General features: G+C 40.1%; 1 protein-coding gene across 1 annotated transcript; it reads left to right on the top strand.

Annotated features, from left to right (window-relative positions):
- Window positions 1-9,939: 9,939 nt before the first annotated feature.
- Window positions 9,940-20,997, top strand: WNT16 (Wnt family member 16). Its single transcript, XM_079931677.1, has 4 exons — window positions 9,940-10,129; window positions 10,319-10,560; window positions 12,365-12,651; window positions 19,426-20,997. The coding sequence occupies exons 1-4, from the start codon at window positions 10,035-10,037 to the stop codon at window positions 19,888-19,890; spliced, it is 1,089 nt and encodes a 362-aa protein (XP_079787803.1). The 5' UTR covers window positions 9,940-10,034; the 3' UTR covers window positions 19,891-20,997.
- Window positions 20,998-22,455: the final 1,458 nt, after the last annotated feature.

Below are 22,455 nucleotides of genomic sequence, written 5' to 3' on the forward strand. Positions count from 1 at the left end.
GCTCCGCAACAAGAGAAGCCACCGCAATGAGAAGCCCGCGCACCGCAACAAAGAGCAGCCCCCGCTCACTGCAGCTAGAGAAAGCCCACGGGCAGCAAGGAAGACCCAACGCAGCCAAAAATAAATAAATAACTAAATTTATTAAAAAATAAAAGTAACAGTATAAGTATGATGTTTAACAGGTTAGAGCAAAATACCAAAAGAATTCAGCTAAGAGAGCCGGAAGTTAGTACTTCTAGGGAGGGTGTACAGGGAGTGGCGAGTAGGAAACTGCTGTTTTTCATTACAAGACTTAGCTAATTGTTTAATTATGTCATACAGATGATTTTTCAATACCTGTGATATTGTGAGAATTTTAGTAGAAGAATCGTTTTATTTAAGTTGTTTTGCAAAGTTCCATTGATTCACTGGTGTACTCCTTTTTTTTTTTGCGGTATGCAGGCCTCTCACTGTTGTGGCCTCTCCCGTTGCGGAGCACAGGCTCGGGACGCGCAGGCGCAGCGGCCATGGCCCACAGGCCCAGCCGCTCCGCGGCACGTGGAATCCTCCGTGACCGGGGCACGAACCCGTGTCCCCTGCATTGGCAGTCGGACTCCCAACCACTGCGCCACTAGGGAAGCCCTGGTGTACTCCTTTGATTAGATTACTGAATGGTAGGTATAATTTAAATATAAGGAAAAAAGGCACAGAAAGATTCCAAGAAAGAAAGATTCCAAGAGCCTACTGAATAAAACTAAGTCAGAAAGATAGACAATGCTGCCTGAGTTTATTCCTTCTGAGAGGTTCTTCTGTTTTCTCCAGCTGTGAAATATATTTATGACTTTCAACTCTTTTGTTCGTTTTCGAGGGCCAAGTGAAGACACACCTTAAAGCAAGCGATTAACAAAAATAACCCTCCATCAAAAGTGTTATCAAATGGTTTAAGTTATCCTGAAAACATATAGCATATTTCTTTGTATGCAATCACAAGGAGGTCTAACATGTTTTGTCTGGTCTGAACATTTATGCAACTTATCAACCAATAATTGTGCATATGAATGAATCAAAATATTTCTTCAGCGTTTTAATGAACATCTATATACATCAATATTACAACATGTTTCTCAAATTTAGCCTGCTGACGTTAAGCCTCCTGTTGATTACCTATTTTGTGACTTCTCCTCATCCACCTGTCTATCCTTATATCGATTACTCTGGACCACCCAACATGCTTCTGGGCCACTTGCCTGAGATGACAATGTGTGAGGGACCATGAATTAATTTCACTGTTACCAAAGGAAACCACAAGCAGAAAAATAAACCAAATAATGTGTTCTGAGGTTAAATAAGTAGAGGAGGATGACATTATTCAGGGACGCTATGATTTTTGCTGAAATCATCCCTCTGCTCCTCTGGGTTAATCTGTATCTTACCAGAGCTTCCAAGGGCACAGGGGGCTAGTGCTGCAACAGGTATTGATGTGTCCTCTACTCACCACTCCCTACACTGATACTAATTATCACTGCATAGCTTGTCTTTTCTCAGAACACAGTCCACAGCCTCTGTGTCATAGTTATCCTGCCAATAGCTTCCGTAAGAGGTTCTTCATCTGCCTGCCCATCTACCTTGAGGGCTTGCCATGCTACATTTTACAGTAGGTAGCAGACTGATACCTTGCTGTCTGCCCAAGGAAGTAAGGACATCCTTCAACATTTCTGTACCCTCATTTCTTTCTTCTATGGTGAGGAAATCTGTACCCTATTTCCCACCTCATTGGTTACTCCTCCCCTGCAGAGAAAGAGTGGCCAGTCAATGGGTCCCTGTCACCAGTGGGTACCTCCAAAGCAAGATGGCCCCACCTGCCCTCTTCATAGGCCTGGACATCCTCGGGTAGAGTGAGCTGTCCTCTCCACTTCCTGTGGCCTCCTGCCAGCCTCCTTTCTCAGGTCCAGTTTTTCAGCGTGAGACTGGGTGGATCTATTGGATCAGCCTTGCTGTCTTCAATTCAGCGGGAAGGAATAGAAAACTTCACTTTGCATAATCTAGCTCGACTAGGAAGCCTTACACTTAATAAACCTGATACTTTGCTCAAACTGGTTCAGTTTTCCGTCTGCATGCTTTATTCATCAGAACCCCTGGGACAGGGAGGGGAGGGGAGTATCAAGGGGAAGATTCCAGCACTGAACCCCGCCCTGGACTGCCAACAATCACTATAAGATTAAGATATGCTGAAGGCCAAATCAGTCCCTGAAGGAAAACTCCTTTCAGCCGAAGCCTGCCACAACGCGGTTAACCTATAAGGCAAATATTAGTTCTCTCCCCAAAACAGCATGAAAAAGTGGCTCCACTGTATTTGTCTGGTGCTGGTTTTGTGAGTGTGCCCTGGGGACTGCAGACAATACGCTGGTGCTGAAGTAGCAACTGAAATCTTTTACCCAGTCGGCTGGACTCAGGCTCTGTTCTGGCACGTGGCCCAGTATATCAATATTGTGGTTTTCAGCCCATTTTGGAAGCCGTTTCACTAAGCTATGTGACAACCCCCAAAGTTGGTCTGGCACCAGAAGACTTCATCAGATTGCGAACTTGAGAGCCCTCAAGTCAGCTGTTTCTGTATTGATGCCTCCCTTCCTGTAATCACTAACAGAAGGTGAGGGGGCTACAGTTGGAACACACCTCACACCTTCAACGCCGTTCATGTTTATGTCTCTGAACCCTCGTAAATCTCCTGGGCTCTGAGCACTTGCTGACTCAAATGAAAGCACTCTCTGGAGGCAACTTCAAGTAAGCGTTTGAGTTATTAGCAGAGCTCAACAGACGTACCTGGAAAGAGCACGTGGCATGGCTACAGATTTGTCAGAAAGATTTAAGAGTATCAGTGTATTTACTGATTTGAACACTAGCAAAAACCGAAGCTGCGAATACTCTAGACCCAGCCGTCTGATGGTCCCCTTGGAAATTGTGCAGACCATGTGGCCCGTACTATGCAACGTACTAGGTACAAGTCATGGCGAACTTCCAGTTGAAAAGTGGCAAATTAGTAGATGATGTCAATGCTGACAGCTCTCGACTTTATGCTTCGTTCATTCCAGTGTTATGAGAGATGCCTTGTCTGTTAGAACGACAACCACACAACCAATATTGAACACCTACTACCCACTCAGCCTTGTTGTAGGCATTGCGGGGGGGGGGGGGGGCGTGCAAAAGAATTCCTCATATTCTTTGATTTGAAGAGGTTTATAATGTAATTGGTGACTTACAGTGAAGGCATGTTAAACCACCAGAAAGCAAAAGTAAATTAAGCGATACATCATCTGATAGGTACCTCAGATGAAGTAGAAGTTAGGCAGAGAGTGGTGTTAATATGATTAACTGTGTAAGACTTCCTGAAGAAGTGTGACCTAAAGAATGGGTAGGCAGGCTTGGGTAAGTAAAAAAGAAAGAAAAAATTCTAGGTATGGAGGCAGGGTTTCTCAAGAAACCGAAATAGTAACATGCAAGCCCTGCTTGTGGAAAAGGGAAGAAAGACATTGGGCTGCCTAGGGAGAATGACCATAAGGAAAGAGAGTGAATTTAATAAAAAATGACAGCTATGGAGAAATCCTGAATGAAGGATTTTTACAAGTCAAACCAAAGGGTTTACAACATAGGGAGGGGTAAATAAGAAATCATTCAAGGTTTCAGTGGGGAAAGTGAAAAAATTAAAGTTAAATTTAAATGTGATTCACATTTAAAGTTAATGTGATTCACATTTAAAGTTAAAAGTTAATGTGATTCACATTTAAAGTTAATTTTAATTAAAGTTAATTTAATTTACATTTTAATTAAAGTTCACATTTTAAATTTCACATTTTAAATTTAATATTTTGGTCTTGTTTTTAAATTTTAAATTTTGGTCTTGTTTTAATTTAAATTTTGGTCTTGTTTTAATTTTAAATTTAAAATTTTGGTCTTGTTTTAAATTTAAAATTTTAACAATTGTTAAAAATTACGTTAAAATTAGGTTAAGTAGGTTAAAATTAGGTTAAAATTTAGGTTAAAATTGTTAAAATTTTGGTCTTGTTTTAAATTTAAAATTCACATTTTAAATTTAATATTTTGTTTAAATTTCACATTTTAAAATTCACATTTTAATTAAAGTTAATTTAATTCACATTTAAAGTTAAATTTAAATGTGATTCACATTTAAAGTTAAATTTAAATGTGATTCATCTGGTGTGAAGATGGAGTAAACACCAAATGGTAACTGTCTCTTGACCAGACTTAACAAACCTCACTTCAACATGCTGCCCACCCATGATGAGGACAGTAGCCAATGGTCAGACGTATGGACAACAGCCTCGAATACAAAGGCAGTTTCAGCATTTGCTGAGTTTTGACTGGCATTTTGTTGAATGCAGAATTATATCACAACAATTAAATGTAATTATGCAGACCAACAGTTAGAATAAGATAGACACCGTTGATTCTTTCTAAATGACTTCCCTCCAAATTTTCTCCCTTAAAGTTTGAGATTGCTTGATTTTAGTAAAAAGGAAAAAAAGGGCTTCCCTGGTGGCGCAGTGGTTGAGAGTCCACCTGCCGATGCAGGGGACACGGGTTCGTGCCCCGGTCCGGGAAGATCCCACATGCCGCGGAGCGGCTGGGCCCGTGAGCCGTGGCCGCTGAGCCTGTGCGTCTGGAGCCTGTGCTCCGCACCGGGAGAGGCCACAACAGTGAGAGGCCCACGTATCGCAAAAAAAAAAAAAAAAGAGAAAATTTGGTTTTTTCCATTATAGACATCCCAGTGATCTCTCCATAAATAGTACTCCTAAAAATATGAAAGTCCAGATTTTTGAAGTTTTCTTGATAATTTTTTAAACTCAATAATAATTCATTAATTCAGTTGTTTTGTTATACAGAATTCAGAAAAAAATGTTTTGAAAAGGGGTATGGAGAGATTCAACATTCTCCATGCATTTCAGTTTTGACAAATAGTGACCACTCTTGTTTGTCAAGGATTTTACTTATAGTCCCTCATTCCGAAAAGACTGCATAATCAGTGCAAATAACCACTAGAGATAAGCCATGTTCTATTAACACTTATTGAGTCTTCTTCAATCTTAATTTCTAGGACAAGTAAACAACAAAAACAATTTTTTTTACTTTCATAGTTGTGAACATTTACAAAGCAAGACAGCATCCTTCTCCAACTCCTGTCCCTTCTCCTAGTTCTGTCACTGGTGTCTCCTCTGCTGCTCCAAGTCGGGCTTTTCAGGCCACCAAAGGACAACAGGACATCCAGAATACCATTCTCTGCCCCCTCCTGAGAGCCAGTGGTCACAAGCCTGTGCTCTGTCCCACACTGGTAGCATCCAGGTGGAATTTAAAATAGAATGGATGAGGACCCAGTTATGTAAAAAGTCACCTCTGGTCTTCTGTTCCATCATGAGAGTTAAGACCAGCTGGGGTGCTTCTGGTATCAGTTTCCAGTACATAAGTCTCTGTGATCTGCAGCAGAAATTCTTACAACAGGGCCCTTAGAAGTCTCGTCCTCTGATGGACTGCCAGAGACAGAGTCCAAGGCATATCTGTGCAGGCAGACTTTTTGCTGAGTTTCCCAGGGACTGAGAGAAAACTACCAGCAGGCACAGCCTCTCCTGGGTTCTACAGCTAATAATCTACAATTGTCCCGGATGGGAGGTGGGATTTATTGCTGGCCAGCTACTTATCTTGGTTCAACTGGCCCAGTTGGTCAGAGAGGACCATGGTCAGAGATGCAGTCTCTCTGAAGAGCTTCTTTGAGTGAAATGAATATTTCCTCTGGCTCTCCCTCCTAAATCTCCTTTTCCAGAATGTAGCTCAAAACACCTTACCGTTGCTAGGAAAACAAATTCATGTACCCTTCTCGCCAGATCAAGAAGCTACAGATGCTTCAGTAATCTGTACAAACTTGGAGTTACACTGTGCTTTGCTTAACAGCATTAATCAAATTTTAGGTAGCTGGGCTCAGATCATGAGATGATATAAGTTCAGCTCCCATTTTGAACAATTAGTGGTATGATCTTTACAACATTTTTTAGAAAGCCTGCATAAGACAGTAAGCACGAGGTTATGTTCTATCAGACAGTTAATATTTTGTTCTCTCTCTGAATTACAAAATCACAAATAATAAATAGGAAATGAGATTCCTTCTTGCTGCTAAAGAAATGAACAATTTGAAATGTGTAGTTGCATATATGTTTGGATTTGACCCATCATTTACTTTATTGTTCAACTTTAAATAGAGAGCATAACCCCCACTAACGGGAGTAGAGATGAACCACTTCAAATTAATAAGAGATATAAATTAGATTCTGAAGGAGCCCCTCACCTTCATATTCCAGGATAAAGAAAATATCTGTAACTTCTTTTATCTTCTAAATAAAGTTTCATGTGACCTGACAGGATTATAATACATTTTAAAATTCGACCACCTTAAGATATTTCTGCAAAGAAAATAATTCATTTTAATTAAAATCCACAAGGAAAAGTGGAACAGAAGATACAAAATGGGGGCCAGAAAACTCTAGCCTGTGCCACCCTAAGAACTGGGGCCCCTCTCTCAGGTAGACAAACCCGGTCGCTAGGCTTCCTCCTCCTAGGAGTGCAAATTCACTAGCAAATGCAGTCTCTCCACCCCACCACAGCCATGTACACACCATGCCTACCCCTCCCTCCCTCCAGCCCTGTGGAAACTCCAGTAAGAGATTCAGATCCGAAAGAGCTTTTGAGCATTTTACAGGTGAGAAGACTGAGGATCAAAAGTGAAATTGATTGCCCAAGATTATAACCTGCTAACTGGAAACCCAATCACTCAACTCAGCCCAGTGCTCTTTCCACTATGCCTCCCAGTCCACAAAAACCAGACAGCAAAGTGGGGGTGGGGGGTGGGGGTGGAGGTGGAATGGAAGGGCATCCACGCAGACCGCCATCTGCCTCTGAGAGACCCGACTTCAGGGAGACCTCTTCAGGAGACCCACCCACCCATTGTGGGTTTTTGTTTATGTTCACAGAACAGAACATCTCTTTTGATGGAGAGATCTGTGAACTGTGATATGAAGATCCAGGGGACACAGAAGAGGAATTTAGACCTTGAGACCAGATACCTGGGATTTGGTCAAAAAAAGGAAAAAAAAAAAAAGCAGTGCTTTTTAATCAAGTTCTGCAGCAGTATGTTGTGGTAGGAAAAACAAGACCTCTGAAATAAGATCGATTTTTGACTCTACTATCTTCTAGCTGAGTGGCCTTGAGCAAGTTTCTTAGTGTCTCCAAATTCATTTCTTTATCTATAAACTGAGCACCAATTTGAGGGGTTTGAATCTTTGCATGGAGAGAGAAGAGAGAGACAGAGAGTAAGAGAGAAAACACAGGGGGCATGTAGGCTCTCAGTGCATGACACAAAAAGGCACTCAAATGTCTGCTTGTTGAATAAGAAGCTTAATTCTTCAGCTGGACCATCTCCTGGAAGTAAGTCTCCTTTGCTTTAGAGATATGAACAGAATGACCCCTAAGGCCCTAGACCACACAGAAAAGATGCAGGACCACTCAGGCCCTGAAACTGTGCCTTGGATTTGAAACTAGTTGACCCAGTGGTCTTAGACTCTAAGAATACTGTGAGTGCCCCTCTAAAGGTTTATTTGGATGCCTGGACAGTGTTTGATCCCTAGACTAACAACAAAGGCAACATTCAAGTGACCCCACTCCCAAACTAGATTAAGTAATCCTACAGTGTGTGTTCCCAGCGCACAGTACTTCCCCAATGCATTCATTGCTCTGGCTGTGATTGCCAACTGGGCTATAAACTCCACTACCATTTAACTCAGTGCTATCCCCACTTTTTAACCCATAACAGAGGCTCAGTATATCTTCCTAAAGGAAAAAAGTCCAGCAACATCCTTAAAACATCTACCATCGTTGGCTCGAAAAATCAACCTAAAGTATTCGTGTTCTCCACTCCCCCAGTTCTTCCCCAATACCCCTGCAGAGGAAGCCTCTTCTCTAGTTTCACCATTTGGGCCACTTAGATATCTGCTCGGGATGTTCCTCACCACGTTGTTAATCTGTTCAGTAAATTGTGCTCAAAACCAGGATCTCGTGTACTGGGCCCCATGGCAGGAGTTCAGCAGGGAATTCTCCACTATCCCTCATGGAGAGGCTCACAGAATAAAGTGAGCTTGGATGAAGCCTCTGATTTTCAGAGAGGCCACTAGCCATTAGCCAAAATATTTCTGGATCAGTAACTACACCCTATCATCAACTTGACTCTCTAAAAATTACAATGTGGCTTTAGGACCTGGTACATAGCGTTCACTCAATAAATATTTGTTGGATAAAAAAAATGAATGGGACAGGATGGGAATTTCAGTGAGCTTTTATTGCTCTGGGCTGATATAGGAGACATGCAGCAAATAAAATCATTTATTTGAGGATAAAGCTAATAAAGTAAATCTTTAATTTGAGTAAGTCTAGATTTTGGAACCCACTAAGGTGGTATACCCTGAGAGTTTACTAACATTTCAGAAGTCCTCTGAGGAGCAGGTGATGCCCCTCATAAACATTTCCTGTCACCAACTAGTTGAGACAGGGTTTTCTGATACCGCAGCTACGCATGTGCCGCCTGAATTCAGAGTTCTCCCCAGAGATCTTCTAACCTGGAAAACACTGGTTAACTAAACTCTCTAAACTTCCAGGCACCAGAACATTCTCCTGCTTCCGAACTCTTTGGCTCCAGAGAGTAACTTGCTGGATTCTATACTTTCCTTTACTGATAATCTCAAATTATTTTGTTTCAGACTTGTCTCCATGGCTGGAGACAAGGCCAGAAAGGCTGTGCCTTTAAGGGAAGGGATCTTCATAAATTCTCACAATAGTGGACACACAGTAGGTGTTTCATAAGTAAGCTTTTAAAATTTGTCTTCAATGTGTAGCCCTGTCCAAAGTCTCCAACAGAGACATAGTGTGCATTGGAGAGAAGGGAAAGAACACAGCCCTCATCTTTCTAGAGCTCTCCAGACAGCTCTCACTCGCATTCTCTCTGTGCCCTCCATCTTCTGACAGTGCCCTCAAAGACTACGTAAAATAAGCAAAATCGTAAAACGAAATCACCTAACACAATTTAAATATGGTAGATTCGATGCTAGGCTGGAATCTTCCCTTTCGATAAAAGTAAATGCCTGCACAGACGATGATCGATCTCAAGCTTGACAAGTATTTTACTCATTCTCTAAAGTCTCCTGAAACGTTGAGACCTCAAGCAGGATGTTGAAAGGTCAATTTTTTGGTAGCAACTCTGACTCAAAAAGATTATTCTCCTGTGAGGTGAAGGAGAGGAAAGAAACGGGGGCAGTGAGATTTTTCCATCCACTCCACCCAGAGGGTAATTAATCCAAATGAGACTGGGCTGGGTGGAACTCAAACATCGCCCATTCAACCCACACCTTCACCCAGGGTTGTTAAGACAGAAGCTCCCCTATCAGTCTTCGGGTTGAATCAATACCCCTCCCGCAGAGACCCGCTCTCAGGAAACTGTGACAGGAGGAAAGGTCAGGAGCACAGGATCTGGACCCGCTGTCGGGGAACAGCGGGCCCGAGCGCCCCCCGCGGAGCCTGCTCTCAGCCAATGAGAGCCTGAGGACCCGGGATGATGAGATGAGGGGCCGCTGCTGGGCCAATCAGGCTCCAGGTGCGGCCAGGGGGAGGAGATGGGAGGAGAGGCCGGGGGCGATGGAGACAGAGCTACATCAACAGAAGTTTCTCACCTTGGAATGCGAGGGACGCTCCCGCATCTCCGGCACATCTTCAACTCGTCTCGGGAGGAGTGCCCCAAGCTACTTTCCCAACTTCCTCACGCTGCTCCCAGCTCGCGAGGAGAAGGCTGCTGAGAGCCCCTACTACGGCTGGCCTTTTTACGTTGTCTGCAGGGAGAAAGGAGGCGAGGGACAACTTGGTGCTGGGGAACTGACCTCTGTCCTGGTGGGCCTCTGGCTGGGGAGGGTCGAAGAGGAGTGGCTGGGCCTGGGAGACTCCATGCGGGGGCCATGGACAGAGCAGCGCTCCTGGGACTGTCCCGCCTGTGCGCGCTGTGGGCAGCCCTGCTCACGCTGTTCCCCTGCGGAGCCCAAGGAAACTGGATGTGAGTATGGGGGCAGCAGGGGCGCACGGGGTTTGTGGCAAAAGGGATGCCCAGCCTCAGGGAACTTTCAGCTGAGGCTGGAGAGGAGAGGCGGGACCCTAGGGCGGGCGACCTAAATTTCGGGTAAACATCTGGGATTGGGAGGAGAGCAGGGCAGCGGCTGACGCTAGGGGCGGCCGTGTCTTACAGGTGGTTGGGCATCGCCTCCTTTGGGGTTCCGGAGAAGCTGGGCTGCGCCAGCTTGCCGCTGAACAGCCGCCAGAAGGAGCTGTGCAAGAGGAAACCGTACCTGCTGCCGAGCATCTGCGAGGGCGCCCGTCTGGGCATTCAGGAGTGCAGGAGCCAGTTCAGATACGAGAGATGGAACTGCCTGGCGGCCGCCGCCGCCCCGCCTGACACCAGCCCTCTCTTTGGCTACGAGCTGAGCAGCGGTGAGTCCCGGGACGCTCGCAGCTGGCGCGGGACGGAGGGCAGGTCCTCCAATTCTTGTAAATAAAGAGTGCTTGCGTGGTCCCGTCGCTCCCTAAATCCCCAGAGAGGTCCTTTAGTGCAATGAAACTGGGGGCGACTGAAGCCAGACCCGGGTGCAGGTGCTGTCCTGGACGGGGTGACACCCGAGGTCCCGAGCGGGGCGCGTGGAGCTGTAGCTCTTCCTCCTTCCCCGCGGCGCCCGGCCGGAGTTGGGGAAAAGCTGACACTCCACCCCGCCGACCCCTCGGACCCCGTAGCGCCCCCCTACGTGGATGACCAGCTGGAGAAACATGATGTCGGCTACGGGGAATGCCGCTGCCGCATCTGCTTTGATTTAAAAGCAGCTCCGCTGCGCACCGAGCCCTGGCTAATTGCAGCGAAGCCCCAAGCTGGTTGGCTCCTTACAGCACCCGGAAGACGGAATAATGGCGATTTTAAAGGGACTGTCCCGGGCAGCCCCACGTGAGGCTAGCTCGAGCACTACTTTAGTTCTCCCCTCTATTCCTTTCCTTCTATCTTTTCCCTCCTCTGCGCACAGCCGCGGCGCGGGAAGCTGCAGTAACACGAAGTTCCACTTCCACCGGCCTAGCAGTGACTTGGTAAGGATAAAGGTACAGAGGTATCAGCAGATTCAAAGGATTTCAGGCCCTGGGCGCTGAAAGATTCTTAGTTGTTTTCCACACTCATTTCGGTTCCCCCTCCACCTTTGACCCTTCCCCGCCGGGTCCCAACACTCACCGCCGCCAAAGCATCGCTTTTGCCCCGCTGCGCTTTGGCCGGCACACCCTTCCGAAAGGGCCCTGACTCCCTGCAGAAAAAAAAGAAGAGGATGTGTTCTTCACAGTTGCTGAAATGTAGAGGCATCAGCTGTTGAAAGGGTTTATTGGACAACGACGTGATAACGTTTCTACTCCAATCTAAACATCTCCAAAGGGGGGGAAAAAGTCGCCTGCTGAGTCCCTTCTAGTCCATTTTATTACTGTTTTAATGGGACTTTAATTTTCAAAGATTTTAGCTCAAAACCTATTGCAGGTGTGTGATATCCATATTCAACATTCAATTGTTTTCCATAACAATTCTTTTTTTTTTTTTTTTGCTGATGACATTTCAATTAACTGCCTTTAATACTGTAAGTCGATATAATACTGTATATAAGAATATTTATATAATATTTAACTTTCACATTAATATCGTTTTTCAGGATATCCTTAAAAAATCAGTCTTTGATGTGAAATGAAACTGCAACATTTATCTCCTAATTGCTTTGGTCTTTGCTTAATTTTAATTTGCATTCTGACGTGTATTTTTTACACAACAAAAGTCATACCAAAATTTTCAGCTTGTGTTTTCTGATAACACATTTTAAATTTAACGAGAAGGGTAAGTGGGACTCCTTTGGGCATTGTATCACTATTTACGTATTCATACGAGGGATTTTAAATTCAACGTGTTATTTATAGAATTTTTATTGTCTGTTAAGTGTTGAGCTGGATGCTGACATACATTTCAAATTTTAAAAATAAACATGATATTAAGGTATGAGGACAATTTATGATATACAATATAGGAAAATCATACTGAAAATTAATGTTGCTGTTTTAAAAGCTGAGAACAATATGAAATTGTCCTTTCTTAAATATCTACTCATTAAAGCATCCATTGAAAAGTTGCTTCCCTGATAAGAAGATAAGTAGAAGACTTTGTTATGAACATAAACAGAGAACGGTATGACTCATTCATTTAGCAACTTATGTTTTATTCTAGGCACCAAGGAAACAGCATTTATTTATGCTGTGATGGCTGCAGGCCTGGTGCATTCTGTGACCAGGTCATGCAGTGCAGGCAACATGACCGAGTGTTCCTGTGACACCACCTTGCAGAACGGCGGCTCAGCAAGTGAAGGCTGGCACTGGGGGGGCTGCTCTGATGATGTCCAGTATGGCATGTGGTTCAGCAGAAAGTTCCTAGATTTCCCCATCAGAAACACCACGGGAAAAGAAAGCAAAGTACTGTTAGCAATGAACCTTCATAACAATGAAGCTGGAAGGCAGGTATGTATTACAAAATGGAATAGAAATCCAGTGCCTTTAGGTAAATAACACTAGGATTACACTTCTGGATCAATCTGACCAAATGGTTTAAAAACCAAATGCTTGCAGTCTAAGAATATATATGTATGTATGTGTGTGTGTGTGTGTGTGTGTGTGTGTGTAAAATTATATGTTTATTATATATGTATAACAGCAAGTATATATATATATATATATATATATATATATATATATATATTCTTTCATGAGCCTGTACTGACCATATTGATTTAGTTTAAGTTTCCATCTGATGTGAGTTGAATCTTATTATACAATATATTTGTGATTGTATAGTTCGTATACCTAAAACACCAATTATAAAATAACAGAAGTACAAGTGCCTGTTGGGTCATTTTATTCCACCCTCTTAGATGGTTAGTTGCAGAGCCAGAATAAGACTTACAGTATCTGCCTTTCTAACAGGACTGAATCAAATTTCATTTTTTCAAATTTGAATTTTCATTATATTTTTAAATCTTTATTTTAGTAGACAATGACATCTAAAGAAGTTATCAGTTCTGTCCTTACTTTCTCTAGCAAAACATTCTTGAATACATTAGAGAATACACAACTCAAGTAATATTTTTCGTAAAACAAAATTTATTTAAGGGAAGTAGTTATGTTATTATAAAGCAATGTAGATTCACTGTAAAAACTGAAAAATACAGATAAATGTAACGCAACTATAGATATATTAAATATTTTGATATTTAAAAATATAGATATATTAAAGATCTAGGGAGAGGGAAATTTGAAGAATCACATCTAATTAACCTCTTTTATGAATATTTTAATGCTAAATTTTCTTAAAATGGCGTAAATTTGTAGCTTAATTTAACTTTTATGTATTTCCCTTAATGAATATTGACACAATAAGCTTTGAGTTCTACAACATAGTTGAATTACTTGGTAATTCATAGTGACTTTCCAAAAACAGTCAAAAACTCTCTTAGGTATATAGATTTTCTATTTTGTAATAATCTTTTCAGGATGGGAATATCACCACATATCCTATATTATTGTAAATATTCAATAACCTGTAAAGGTCCCAAAGTAGTCATTGCAATCTGCCACATTCTCCTGCAATAAATTAAAATGAGTTGCGGTATCTCTTAGGAATATTTAAAGTATATGCTGTATTTGTTTTACATTTTTGGAAAGTGAATAAATGGAACTCTCTTGGAATAGTTGCAAGTTTCAGCCAGTTTTCTTTACTTAACCACTTTGGTTTAAAATACAAAAACCGAAAACTCAATAAATATATCACCATAACACTTCAAATTCAAATTTGACTATTCAGTTCTATTTGAATATTGATTCAAAATGGAAGATTCGAAAATAGGAAAGTCAGTAAATAGCTATGTAAGCTTTTCATTTTTTTGTTTTGAAATTTTAAGTTAATTTATCTCACTAAAGTAACTCCTGCTAACACCATAGTTATGCACAGGTCTCTTCTTGATAAAGTTTTACATTTAAAAAAAATTAAATGAATGAGTTTTTGCTTCAATTTAAATAATATCCAATAAAGGAATTTTTTTATTTCTAACATATTAATATAAAAGAGGTTAAAGGTAATTAACATTTGTTCTTTAAAACTCTAGAGAAAAACATCAAGTCAAATTAATACATTTTAAAAACAAGAAAACAATGGAATGAATATTTAGTATCACCTTAGACCTTAAATCTTCTTTAGTCATTCTTTAAATAATTTGGTAGAGACTAAAAAAATTTAATCAGAAAACAAAACTTCAAACTCATGTTATAATTCATTCTTTTGAATAAAGTTATCTCCAGACTTATGAAAAGTCCTAAAGTATTCTAAAATGTATTTTTATTAGCAATATTAGACAGCTATTTAGTTTTATTCCATTTTATGTGGCTTTTTTTCAAATTAGGTAGCAATATTTGCCTCTATAACTATTAACTTTGATCTATTTATATTCTGATTTTTTTAAAAAAATTACAACTATTCAGCATCAATTTTAATCCACTGTTTATTGGCAATAAAACAATGTCCTCACTTTATTGAGGTTTTCCCTATTATTCTAATTATGCCCAAAAAATTCAGCCTTTAGGTATATACACATTTTGTGTAAATTTCAGTTTTCTCTACTGAATCTTTTTTTTTTTCCACATTGGTCTTGATGGAATCTTTAAATATTACAAAATATTACCTGGATATTTTGAGGGCACTACACTGATGTTTTTGTTGGTCTTTTCTCATGAACTATTACAATTCAAAACATTTTAATATTTTTCTTTCCATTGGTGGTCAAAAAAAAAACAAGAAAAAAGCCAACACCACCACCAGCACCGGAACAACAACAAAAATCAACCAGGTTTCCAAGATATTACCTAACGTGGAAGAACAAAAAACTACATTTTCAATATTGGCAATTAGGAGTTTAATCTAATAGGTATATCCTTCTGAGTAAGGGTCAAGGTCTGCATTCAACTGAGTTGATTTTCCTCATCTCAAAATTCCAAACTCAAAACGTAGGAAAGCGTTCAGAGAAATGTGGGTACTGGTGCTTAGTAGTGCTGTGAGCAGAGTAGATGATTTTCTAACCGCTGACCTTAAATACTCTAATCCCCACTTGGTTTCTGACACCATTCCTAAAGTTATGACTCCAAGAATAATGTTGCCGAATGGTGATTGTCTAACAGAACGATGTGATGTCTTCCAGGGGCAGAACTTCTGAGAATAATGTGACTTGGAATATTTATGGGTATTTCTTTTTGTGTGCTTAAAATATTTCCATTCTTCCCATGTCCACCTCATAAACTTTTAAGTTTCCCTACCCCATAATTTGTTTTATGATGAGTAACTCAAAAAAGTGGCATGGGCCCCACCCCCAAATTTCATTAACCTGTTTCAAGAATATTTACAAGTGCTTGAACAACACACAAGTGTTTTGCTTTTCAGCAGGTTCATATATATTTTTGGACTGAAAGGGACAAAATGGGTCAGAGAAATAGGAATACTACAATTAACCATCCAATTTATGTCACCGTTTTCATAAAAACTTAAACAGATCATCTGATAGTTGACAAATGAAATGTCACAAAATGTTCCGTAACAGTTGTTTTTTTTTTTTTTAGTCATTTCTGTAAAGCTTGGATAAAGCAACCTACCGAAAAAAAATCACCTCCGGCTGTGTTACCTCTGAGTCAAAACTAACTCCTTAGACCACTTCTCAAACAGTTTCTAGTTTTACATTAAGTGTTAATGATACATCTTTCCTATTTCACTTCATCAGAAATTTATCAAACCAAAACTTAACATAGGGAGCCCAGTAGATTAGATGCTATGCTCCCAATTGCTCTCCCATAGTTTAAAAATATTCCACCAAAATGTGCACATCTGTTTGCAATAGTTAACAAAACATTCCTCTGTTAATATCGTTATAAACCTTAACAACTCAGCGAAGTAGAGAAAGGAATTTTCTCATAACCACACACAACTCATTCGCTTGCTATTCTCTTACTTCTCCTGTTAGAAAATCACTATGTATCACTGTATCTCAGAATGGCTATTTGACATCAATTAAGAATCCTAGCTGAAAAGCTCCAGAGTATATATTTTTGGAGTGTTCATGCAATTTTCTTAAATATATTTGTACTTTCCACTTTCATTTTTCTCTGTTCTACCAAAATTATCCTGCTGCATATAAAGACTTTATATCATATATTACCATCTATCCTATGGAAGACAAGTGTCTCAACCAGGCTATTTATTTTTCTGTCAAATTGGAATAATAAGCAAGTACATGTTCATGAACTACCTACTATATGCAAGGCATTTCTTCCTATAAAACTAAATCAAGTAAAATAATTTATGAAAATGTGCTCTGAGAGTTAAATTCTGTGTGTGTGTGTGTGTGTGTGTGTGTGTGTGTGTGTGTGTGTGTACATGTTATCTGCCCTTGAACTCTGCATTTCATCACATTCTCCTAGTGGTGGTTGCATTGCTTTATTTTATCCCTATTTGTCCAAGTTTCTTCCTTGCAGTCTTACAAGGGTATAATCATTTAAATTGCATGTCAAGTTCTTTGTCTTTCTATCCTAGAATATCAATATGAATAGTATTCACATATATAATAAAAATACTATTTCTTTTCTTATACTTATCGTTAAAGACAAAAAGGTAATGGAATTGAAAGATAACAGAATTAAATTCCTTAAAAATATCTCTAGAAAGTTTAGTTAACTCCACGTATTTAAAAGTTTCTAGTTTTCTATGGCAGGAAACTCTCCCCAAAATTCGGTTACAAATTCAGCAGGTGGTATCCCTGGATTCAAGATCAGTCTTCCCTCTTATCCTTCACACCTGTGCAGTAGTGTGTCACTCTTGTGTCCTAACACTGTTGTGGGCTGAGGAATTGGAGGAAAACCCAGCCAGATCAGGGTCTCCCAATATCACTGACTTCCTGGCAGTGACTCTTTTGTTGAAGAAAGTGGTCTTTATTACTTCCTCTTGATTCAGATTACCAACAGAGGATGCGTTAAAACTGTTCAAGTGAGCTAGACTAACCATTCAATGAGTATTTGGTGAGCATCTATTCTGTCCTCCATGCTTTGCAAATTGGCAACACCATAGGTAATGTCTGAACTGGTTAATAAAAGGAAAAGGCAGCTCCTCAGTCAAGAATCTGAGCGAGAGGCAGCTCTAAATCACTAAGTGATGACTGTAACGAGCGTTGATCAGGTTTAAACACATAAACTTACATTCTTAGATTTTGGGCTTTCTTTGGACAATTTGTTTTGCTGTTACCTGGCATTGATTGAGCTCTCTTTTTCTCATATCCTTTGGGCACTTAAAATCTGAACAAAAGTAGGCAGATCGCATTAATTTGAACATTTATTTGCCTGGAGACTTTTTAAAAATTGAAGGCTTTGTGAATATCAAATACCATAAATTGAACCAAATAAGCTTGTGTGCCAAATTGTTCTCAATTGAAAGGTAAATTTTACCTGAGATAATAAGAAATAGACATATCTACTCGCTTCTTAGTTTCATGAGTTCAAAACAAGCATATGTGTCGTATCCTATAAAAGATAGTGTTTAAATGTTGTTCGGTTTATTATTTTAAACACTAATAAAAAGTATTGAATATTACACAAATCAATACCATATGCTCTCATTCAAGGCTGCAAATATAACAAATTGTTTGAAATACTCTGTCTCATTAGATAGTTCAGAAACTTTAGTTAATTTGTTAGGAAATGTAACATTCCACAAACATGTCAATGTCAACTGTGGTACAAAATAACAAAGTAGAAACCCCTGTCATTTTATAGTTTTGATAAGAACTGTAAGTGGAATTTAAGCGGTGGGGTTTTTCCTTTATTTGGCGAGATTACACACATAATTTCCAAGTTATCGAATGGCTAGACCCATTTTTTATTTTACCCAGCCTGTTGACAGAATGTCGACTCTCCAGTTAGTCCTGACGATTTATTAATCTGCTCTGCCATCCTCTGGGGATTGAAGGAAGTTATGCTGACTGGCCGGTATGTAAGAAATTAGAACTATAAACTTTTATTTTAGGAATCTCTGTATTGTTTGTGCACGGTTAGCCCCATTTGAAATTTTATCTCAACTCTTACCGTACCTTCTTCGTCAGGGACAGGGGGTATTTATTTTGACCTTAATGTGTGTCAGGCAATGGACTCTAACCCATGTATGTCATCTCATTGAATTCCTCCGTCTGAACAGAATAACTCAGCACTTGGAATTGAAAAATCATATAAATATTATACCTTTTTTATGTTAGGAGGGTGCTACTGATACATCAAGAATAGGACGTATGTTTTGAATTAATTTTCCAGAAGAGGGGAAGAATTGGCTGGGAGCCACTGCACTCTCCAACCCCTTCTTTTGACCAACTTAAGTTGATTAGTCAGGATTTCTCATGTGTTCTGTGACCAGGGGATAGCATATCCCCCCAAACCCCTGTGAATATAACTGACGTTTGCAGTGATCAAACCTGAGAACTGTCAGTTCAGTAGCTCTCATCCTTGGATGCCCTTAGAATCATCGGAGCAGCTTTGTAGAAGTCATTGCCTGGACCCCACCTTGACAAATTAAATAAGAATCTCAGGGGTTATTTGTAAAGTTTCACAGCTGTTTCTGTGTGCATACAAGTCACCTGAGGATTTTATTAAAATGCAGATTTTGATTCCACAGGTTTGGTGAGGGACCTGAGAGTTTGTATTTCTCACAAGGGATGCTGGCGCTATTGGTCCACGAACCACACTCTGAGTAGCAAGGTGCTAAAATGAACGGTATCGGGAACATAGAGGCACTAATGAACATCCTCTCACACCCAAAATTAAATGAGAGATTAGAAATAAACGTAACTTCCCTTTGTTATCTCAGCTAATCTCTGTTAACGTTATTAGCTTGGTCTGCAGCTTTAAATTAGACTCAGAAAGGTTTGTTCTGTAGAGTGAAGAGAAGGACAAAACATTTGAATTCTGAGCGATCTAAAAGATCCTTTACGTGCAAAATCATCCTTATTTTTAAAAATTATTATTATTATTTTTCTATTATTTAATTGAAGTATTTTTAAAACTATTATTATTTTATTTAATTTTAATTGAAGTATATAACCATCGTTTTTATACAGGAGTAAACAGATCCGGAAAGTTAAGTGATTAGGCTGGTAGTGCTTCTGTTGTTGAGTAAAACACTTCATGAACGATGTTTCACTCAATTCCTGTTGGTTTCAGGCTGTCGCCAAGTTGATGTCATTAGACTGCCGGTGTCACGGAGTTTCTGGCTCCTGTGCTGTGAAAACATGCTGGAAAACCATGTCTTCTTTTGAAAAGATTGGCCGTCTGTTGAAGGATAAATATGAAAACAGTGTCCAAATCTCAGACAAAATAAAGAGGAAAATGCACAGGAGAGAGAAAGATCAGAGGAAAATACCGATCCACAAGGATGATCTGCTCTACATTAATAAGTCTCCCAATTACTGTGTAGAGGATAAGAAACTCGGGATCCCAGGGACCCAAGGCAGAGAGTGCAACCGCACGTCAGAGGGAGCAGACGGCTGCAACCTCCTCTGCTGCGGCAGGGGCTACAACACCCACGTGGTCAGGCACGTGGAGCGATGCGAGTGCAAGTTTATCTGGTGCTGCTACGTCCGCTGCAGGAGGTGTGAAAGCATGACTGATGTCCACACTTGCAAGTAACCACTCTAGCCTTGGGCAAGAGTCCCCAGTGACAGACGTACAACGGGAGTGGGTCCCACTGTGCTGGGCTGGGGAGCCTGACACCTGCCTCCTCAGAATTCCCAGATCCTCGAGGCTCTCTCAGAAGTCCCTTTACCTGATCGATGTCAATGTCACACACTAGGCATGTAGATTTCTTGGGATTCTAAAACTGAAAAAGTTTGAGTTCATATGTTGGTGGTTTAGGGAACAGATATTGAGGGCAAGGAAGATAAACTGTCTCGTAAGCAAGAAAGAACAGGAAAGAGCCTTCATGCCGAGAGAACTGGTCCATACTCAGGATAAGATCCTTGACTATGGAACTCGGTTATGGAACTCAATAGTGGTGGGTGAATATTAGTCATTTAAAAAAGACATCTATTAGAGCAGCAAGGAGCAGTAAATATGAATCTCATTCTCTGAGTATTTTTTATGAAGAAATCATACTAAGTGTTGGTGCATAGAAACAGAAGGTGTTGGGATAGGTTAACAGAAGTGGTGGGTGCCTACTTAACACTTTCATTCATTTCAGAAGAAAGAATCTTCATAAGTGATATAACACCCCCTAAAACATGTCTGTTAGCGAGATTTCGTGACAAAACAAAAGAAGCAAGATGTAAGAAGCAAAATGTAAAAAGCAAAATGTATGATTTGGAGTTTAAGTGACTTTTAACCAGGAGAATTGATCTAGAAGAGTATCAGTGAGGTATATAGCAACCTTTATCTTTGGCTTCACACTTTCATTATAGACCAGCTTCCACTATTAAAAACTCAGCTCTGAAATACTGGAGGAAGGGATCCTGAAAGCATGTGGGAAAATCAGAGGTAGAAATATAAAGGGCTCTCGTACATTGTAAGGAAAAGCACCCTTTAAATGTGTAAAGACAGTATTTTGTACAGTATTTTGTTAAATTTTTTTATATTTTGTAAATAATGTTTTTAAGTTATATGATATATATTGAAACTTAAGATATTTTTTGCCAAAGCCCAAGAGCTAAGGCAATAAAATTATCTCAGAAATAATATTAGCTTCTGTTTCCTTTCATACTATTAACTTTGACATTTTTTCATACATTGAAAAAGAAGTTCATTGAGCAGTTAGTTACATGGATGTGTATTTCCTGCCGAAATGGCAGCTTTATATGTTGTAAATTAAAATATGCAGCAATATATTGACAATTGTGCTATTTCAGCAGTCAGATTAGTTGAATTCTGTTCTCAATTAGTTATGTTTAACTTGTAAGGTTATTATAATAAATTATACAGTAAAAGTCTTAACTGGAAAAAAGAATCTAAATCAGAATAATGATCAATTTGTGGATTTGATATCCTGGATATTTATTATGTTGTGTGAAATGCTACACTTCCATGTGAATTTTGAGTGGTCTTGTTTTAGTATTCATGCATGTATATTCATGATATTTTACAAGGTTCCTGGTGAAAATTACAGGGCTGTATTTAAGGTGGTATTTTAATGTAAATGCTATGTTTTTTATGAATTGTTAAATATTTCAGTATCATATAGAAAAAATAGATTTTCTAAGTTCAGAATGGACAAAGAAAGAATATTCTTTTTCTCAAAATAAGCTAAAGAAATGTTTCCCTGACCATCCTGGTCTCATTCTATTTCCTTTCAATTTTATTTAAAAGGCAAAGCAATAATTTGTGAAAAAGAGCAAACCATGGAAAATGACTCTGATCTAATATTAAAATCAAGGCTAAACATTTAACTGTGACCCTTAAAATTTAACAAAATTACTATTTACTGAATGAGAGACTCCAAAATGACAAATGAACAAACACAGTGCTTATTTAAGAGTGGTTTACCATTCTTTAGCATCCACTGATGAGAATAACCTGAAAAATAGACACTTATTCTTTTTTTTTTTTTTTTTTTTTTGCGGTACGCGGGTCTCTCAGCACTGTGGCCTCTCCCGCTGCGGAGCACAGGCTCCGGACGCACAGGCTCAGCGCCCATGGCTCACGGGCCCAGCCGCTCCGCGGCATGTGGGACCTTCCCGGACCGGGACACAAGCCCATGTCCCCTGCATCGGCAGGCGGACTCTCAACCACTGTGCCACCAGGGAAGCCCTAGACACTTATTCTTATGCCTTTTTTCGCAAAGTAAATCTATTTTATCTGCATTGAAAATAAGCACTCTTTCTTAAAACATGAAGACTGCAGTTTCCATTAATGACCATTTTTTTCCTATCAACTAGAAAACTTTTCGTAATTAACTTACCAACCGATTGTGAGAACCAGGGAGACTTTAATTCACAAATACATGACTACTATTCAGCCATTAGCACCACCCCGTAACCCCCGCATGCCTGAGCAAGAACTCCCAACTCCCAAGCTGTGTCTTTGGTTTCTTCTTTTCAGTCTCCCTGGCATCACCATGGAAGCCATCCATGAATGTCTCACCTGTTTTACTGGTTGACTGCCTAGCTTTGGCCCATTTCCTTCCCAGTCCCCATCGTAGTATAGGTAGCAGCATGGTGCTCCTGGAAATACACGTTCTGGGGCCCAAACACTTCTATCCAGTTT

This window comes from Stenella coeruleoalba, assembly GCF_951394435.1.
Source record: "Stenella coeruleoalba genome assembly, chromosome: 9".
NCBI lineage: Eukaryota > Metazoa > Chordata > Mammalia > Artiodactyla > Delphinidae > Stenella > Stenella coeruleoalba.

Coding starts and splice junctions, on each gene's coding strand:
- WNT16 (XM_079931677.1), top strand. CDS start 10,035: ATGGACAGAGCAGCGCTCCTGGGACTGTCCCGCCTGTGCGCGCTGTGG. Junction 10,130..10,318: donor GGAGCCCAAGGAAACTGGAT/GTGAGTATGGGG, acceptor CGTGTCTTACAG/GTGGTTGGGCATCGCCTCCT. Junction 12,652..19,425: donor ACAATGAAGCTGGAAGGCAG/GTATGTATTACA, acceptor TGTTGGTTTCAG/GCTGTCGCCAAGTTGATGTC.